The 6,000-nt window shown below is 42.7% G+C and overlaps 1 protein-coding gene across 1 annotated transcript in view; it reads left to right on the top strand.

Annotated features, from left to right (window-relative positions):
- Positions 1-2,773, top strand: part of COG3 (component of oligomeric golgi complex 3) — a 29,232-nt gene extending 26,459 nt beyond the window's left edge. The window contains exon 23 of the mRNA XM_021528457.3: positions 593-2,773. Within this exon, the coding sequence (XP_021384132.3) occupies positions 593-622 (30 nt within the window). The 3' untranslated portion in view covers positions 623-2,773. The remainder of the gene's footprint in view (positions 1-592) is intronic.
- The last annotated feature ends 3,227 nt before the right edge of the window (positions 2,774-6,000 follow it).

Raw genomic sequence — 6,000 nt, forward strand, 5'->3', positions numbered from 1 at the left:
GGTAGCATCTTGATTATCACAGGATAGTTTAAACAGGTAATCTAGTTTATGGATTAGAGGATGTTGCCTGCAGTACGTGTGGCCACAGGAATGTGTGATAACTGTCCTGGAGCACTGACCTGGAGTGGGAGTGATGCGTCATAAGGAGGTGAGGTTATCCTGGAGGAGATGGCTTCCTCTCATTGTTTATCTGATTAACCATAGGATCGCTTATCCTACAAACTGAAGTGTGTGGGAAACCATATTGTAATCTATGGGAAACAAGTACTGTGAAGGATCCCAAGAGTGTTTCAGATATTTGAGGTGAATGGTAACATTTTTTGTCAGTGTTTTTTGGAATTTCTTGACAACATATTAAGTTACCTTAGGAAGTTTATCACAGTAGTTTGTGGCTGCTGAAATGAGTGGTCAGCATGGTTGATTGCATTTTAAAAAACCTGTGACTAGGCATTTGACTGGAAATTTTGGCTGTTTTGTAACTGTCTTCTGATTAATGTGCTTCCTAGGAATCCTGTTTAAAGGTTAAAATATGACACATCCGTTCTAAAACTTGGCTACTCTGTCTAATGTAGGCTTTCATTGTGTCTTTCAGGTGAACTTACTGTTGTCGATGTCCAAGTAGCCCAAAACTGAGGCTGCTTAGAATAAGCTTCAGCCAAATGCCAGGGAGTGAAGGGAGTGCAGAGACATTTGCTTGAAGTAAACGAAGGATCCCACTGTGCAGTCCAATCTGCAATCAAAACTATCTGGCTGCTTAACCCTGTTTTAGTGAAAACGCCCAAAATGAACAGGTTTGTTGATTTGGTAAAGGTCTTCCTGTTCATTTGCTTGAGCAGAAGAAAATGAAACAAAAACCCCTTTACTGATCACTCTTTTGGAAGCTCAATTACTGCCTTTTCCAGATATTTTCAAAGTGGAAAATCTTTTTTGTTTGTTTTTTTTAGTGTAAAAACCATTCTTGCTTTCCGTTAATGAGTTGATATATGCAATGGAAAGTCACACTTTCAAAGAGACGCTGGAAATACAGTGCAAGGAATCAAACGAGAGCAGCAATAGATATTTGTGAGACTTGGGAGATGACCATATTTGTATGACAATTTGACTTAAACTCAGAGCATGCCTGCTTTTCTCTAACTTCTCTGAAAATCCCAGTAATCCACCACATACTTAAAAGTTATTCAGAGGTTCTTGCTTGGGAAAACTTAATTTCCCACATGTGAAGTGTTTCTTGAAACACTGGATGGGCTGTCTTTCTTACACTCTTGTGACTGGGAGCTGTGAGGTCTGACCTGAAGTGTCATACTCTACCCTTTCTCCAGGTGAAGTGTCTCAGATCCTTGGGATTTGCAATGGAAAGCTGTGCAGCATAATTTCTGTTGTTTCTGAGTGAATTGCACATTTTCAGATGCTTTACAGCAGTGCTTAGCTTTGAGGTTTTCAGCAACCTAATTTTAGGGCAGAGATGTTTTTTTTGCCCTTTTCAAGCTCAGATGGTGCTGTCACATTGTTTAAAGTGGGAATGGTGTCTGGAACTTGCACAGCCTTTGTTCTTGGAGAAAGTGCTAATCAGGGGGTGTGGGGATGCCTGAAACTGATGTGCAAGGCTGTCAAATCTGCATTATAAAGAGAGGATAAGTACTTGGTAACTGGTAAACAGTGCACACTGTTGAGTGAGCATTAATTGGACATTAGTGTGGAAAGCAGGATGCTAAATGCCTGGCTTTTAATGGAATGAACAGGGTCTCTCAGTGTGTAAATGTTCATTGTACAGCACTGCAAAATGAAAATGTATTGGGTGATGTGATAGATTTTTAACTTATTTATAAAGCCTATTCTGTTTGAACATTCACATTTGAATATGAAGCCTTTACATTTGAATATGAAGAAATTTCCTTGCACATTAGTGGTATTTTGATTTAATAATTTTCCCGAGATAAATAACAAGGCTGGAGTGTAAGAAGGTAGGACTGAAAGCTACCACAAGAGGTGTTACAGCAGTGGTGCTGAAATACATAAATGGTACTCATAGAACCTTACATGACTCCTTAAAAATTAAGTAAAGGAATTAAGAAGGAGAAACATTTGCCCTCTCCCTTTACTTATGTAGAAACACAGGCTGTAAAATAATGTCCAGTGCTTTGTAATATATGTATATTTGTTTTTTATACGGTTTTTCAGAAGGACTGCATGGTCACTGTACAGAGTTATGACTAACTTAATACAGACATTGTACAGAAGAGTTGTGAAGGGTAAACCATGGCAGTAGTTGCTCTTGTGCTTGGGATCTTTTTCTCTCTTAGAGTACCCATTCAGCTCTAGGACAGCTGGTGGAAGGATTAGAAGAGCAATCATTTTATACAGCCTGTTTGCTAAATGAACATTTGTTTAAACATGTACAGTTTCAGATATTTACGTTTACAAATAGTGTAAATAGTTTCAAAAGATTAATTTAAGATGCTTTATATTATCTGACTAGAAACTTGCTGGTTTTAATTTTTTTAAATAAAAATCTTGCCTCCTATTTTGGTCCAAGAGTAAAGCTTTATTCTGTACCCTGAAACTTGTCTGTCAAGATAACTGCAATACAGAAACAATAAACATCCTAATGAGCACAGGTTGTGCAATGATGAGAAGTGTTCTTTTTTTAGCAGTAAGAGAATTGAGTTTATTTGGGACAGATATATCTGAGTGCTGAATGTACAGCTAATTGTTAAATTAATGCCTCTTTATGGTTATAATAAAAGTAAATTTGTATTTTCTTTACTGATAAGCAGTCTTGTGTGGCTAAATGGTCTCTTTCCTTACAGTTTTGTTAGGAGGAAGAAACCACAACTGTGAACCACAACTGAAATACAAGAACATATTTTAGCTAAGTTGGCTTTTACTAAGAGAGCTTGGGAGCTGGTGGCAGATAACAGAAGTGTTACTGAGTTTGATGACTGTTCTTGCCTGTTTAATCACAAACTTACTTACCCAGAGTTTCTCATTACTTTGTAGTGCTCTTCTGGCCCTTGGTGGTGTAAAACACATCATACAGAAGCTTGCAGTTTGTCCCCTGTAATGTCAGCATGAAGTTTCCCTTCACCCTCTGGCTTTCACAATGTCATTTGAATGGAACTATCAAAGTAAAAGCTCTCCTTACCTGTGGAATTTGGCTTCTGTCTGAGAGGTTTGGAGAAGTGATGTGTAACTAGAGCTTCCTGGTCACTTGGAGGCTCCTCTAGGGGTCTGGCTCTTCGGATTGCATCCAAATGAGATGAATGCCTGGCCAGCTTTTGGACAACTGTGATGCCTGCAGCAAAATCTTATGCTGTGCCATGTGTTTTCTGAGCAAAACCTAATAGTTATTTTCTCAAATGCGTATTTGGTGTTGTGGGTGATGTGGGTATGAAAAAGGGAAAAAGTCTGTGCTGCTGAAGCAAATCCTGGTGACTGCAGGTAGATCCAGCTCTGTCCACAAATGCTGCTTTCTCCTACTCTTGTACATTTTCATCCTCATAGAGGTCTAAAACGAAGCCAATATGTGTGAAGCAAGTCAGTTGTTTGATATGAAGGCCTCTAAATAACACAAAAGGAAAAGAGAATCAGATGGTTCCTTTCAGTGGTGGCCAGCCATGCCATTAAGCCATGGGTATTGCCATCAGCTGGAGCTCAGAAACCCAAGAGACACCTCGTGTTCCCTCTCTTGGATTGCCCCTGATCTCCGTGCCCAGGCTGCTCTTTGCCATCCCCTCTGCACCAGCCCAGGTGTCTCTGGCTGAGAGCCAAAGCTGGTTGCTCATGCTTGGCACAACCAGTTCCCAAATTCCCAGTTCCTCAGCTGCCGTATGGAAGCCATGTGCTTCAAGGCACTGTGCATTTGGTGTGTAGCCCTGCTGATCAGACTGCGATCCATCATGTGCTGCCAGCTGAGGCAAACCTGCTTACAAGGACCTGGTGCACAAATGGGCATTGTGAGCTTGAAGAAAGGAGCTTCGTTTTTATTGCAAAGTGACTGTTACCACCCTGATAAGGGAAAAGTTGGTCTGAAATGCTGATGTGACTGCTTGCTGTTTCTTGCATTTCAGTATTTCATGCAGGTAGAAGATAACAAAATGCAAGGAGTGATACCACTGAGAGATTGCCAAAAGTATTGCAACACTGATTATTGGAGAGCAGGCTCATGAGCTGAATGTTTCTAGGCTGAAGGAAGCATCTTTTCTTTCTGACCACCTCAGTGGGTGGCTTTCCTCTGCATCTTTCAGCTGCAAAGAGAGCCTGTGCAGAGTGAAGGATGTTAATGCTAAACTTTCTGAGGGGGGGACTGAGCGGGAGAGCATCCTGCATCTCTTGTAACCCAGCCTTCCATCATGCAACCTGCGATGGTTGCCCCTTCCCTTCATGCTTGTGGAGCACACTAACCCTACAGCTTCCCCTGGAAGCTGATCCTCTTCCAGCACAAGGGGACTGAAGAGCAAAGAACTAAACTCACGACTTGGAGCCAGCTCAGATGGGAGTGGGCTGCCCAGAAGTAGTGGGACAAGGAAGATGACTTCCTTATCTAACAGAGCAGAAGGTCTTGAGAAGTCTGAATCTGGGGAGTCAAAGAGCAGTAGCCAGAACTTTATGGTTCTGCACTTTGTGGTTCTTGGGGCCTTGGCTCACTGCCACCCTCCTGAACAGGCACTGCAGAGGTTGTTTCCATTAGCGATGTGCCTGTGACCACTTAGAGCATTGCTGTAAGGGCTGGCAGCATTTGGTGTGTGCCTGCACTAGGGAGGACAACTTGAATCCTTCCCCATGAGGCCTCAGCGCCCAACCAAGCATGGGCAATCTGTGATTGCAGTGCTGACCAGTTGTGTTTGCTTCTAGTAAGGGACAGGGTTACACACAGTAGGCTGGGACAGTCACACTGGCACTGAGTGGGGCTCAACTTTGGCCAGAACAGCATTTTCACCCCTAAGGGTCAGTGGTGTAAACCTGAGTGGGTGACAACAAATACCAAAGGATTTTAATGGTGTTCTCCCTGTGTGCTTGTTTCCTGTTAAGTGGAATGTTGTTCAGATAAAATCAGAAGGTTTGTGCTTATATTGACATGTAATATTAATGCTTTGAAAAGAAGCAGTGTTTCAAAATGGCTTTGTGAGTCTTGTTCTTGCCCTTCAATGACAGCATCTCCACTCAATGCTTTTCCAGGAGGGAATTTCATAAAGAGTCAGGCAGGAAATTTGGTTGTGAATGAAACAAGTTATTTTTCTGCATGAATATTTGTGACCAGTCCCATGTAGAAGTCCCAGGTTTATCTCGACTGGGTGGTTTCCTTGCTGCTCTCCAAGGAGCTGGTAGGCAGGAGCTGGTCAGGCAGGGATATCACAGCACGTGCTCACCAGGAGCTGGGACCCCACATTGAAACACACGGGATTGTTGTGTCTGAGAGACAGTCAGTTTGAACCTTAATGGTGATGTGGCCTTTCTGTTCCTTGATGGCTGTGAGAGTGCTGGCTGAAGTCAAGTCAGATCAGCACTTCTGGTGGCTCCTTCCTGCCCCAAATAGATTCCAGTACATGGGTCTGGGGTGGCCCTGAGGAGAAATACACAGCTGGGTGAATTTAGACCCAACTACTTCCTGGTCCCAGGTACCACTTTTTGTCTGCAATTGGACCAAACTTCCATTTTTTCCATTCAAGAGTTGTTTCTGGGACCTGATGCATCAAGTCAGGGGCTGGTTTTTGGTAAGTTTTTGTCCTTTGGTAAATGCACACTACAGAAATTGGGTGGCCCTTTGGAGAACCATGAGTCCCTGAAGGGCAGAAAAACCCCATGGGTGGAGTATGGGCTGTGTGTGTTTAAGTCCCTGTCAAGTGAAAAGGGGAGATTAACTCAAACCCTTTGTGTTTGACTGGTCTGCTAACACCGCAAAAAAGCTGGGACCTGTGTGATGCGGACATGTGCCAGTCCAAGGAGTGCAATTTCACCACAGCTGCTGATTCAACAGCAAGATGCCTTTCTTTATCTCCCTTG

Source organism: Lonchura striata, chromosome 1 (assembly GCF_050655825.1).
Source record: "Lonchura striata isolate lonStrDom1 chromosome 1, ASM5065582v1, whole genome shotgun sequence".
Taxonomy (NCBI): Eukaryota; Metazoa; Chordata; class Aves; order Passeriformes; family Estrildidae; genus Lonchura; species Lonchura striata.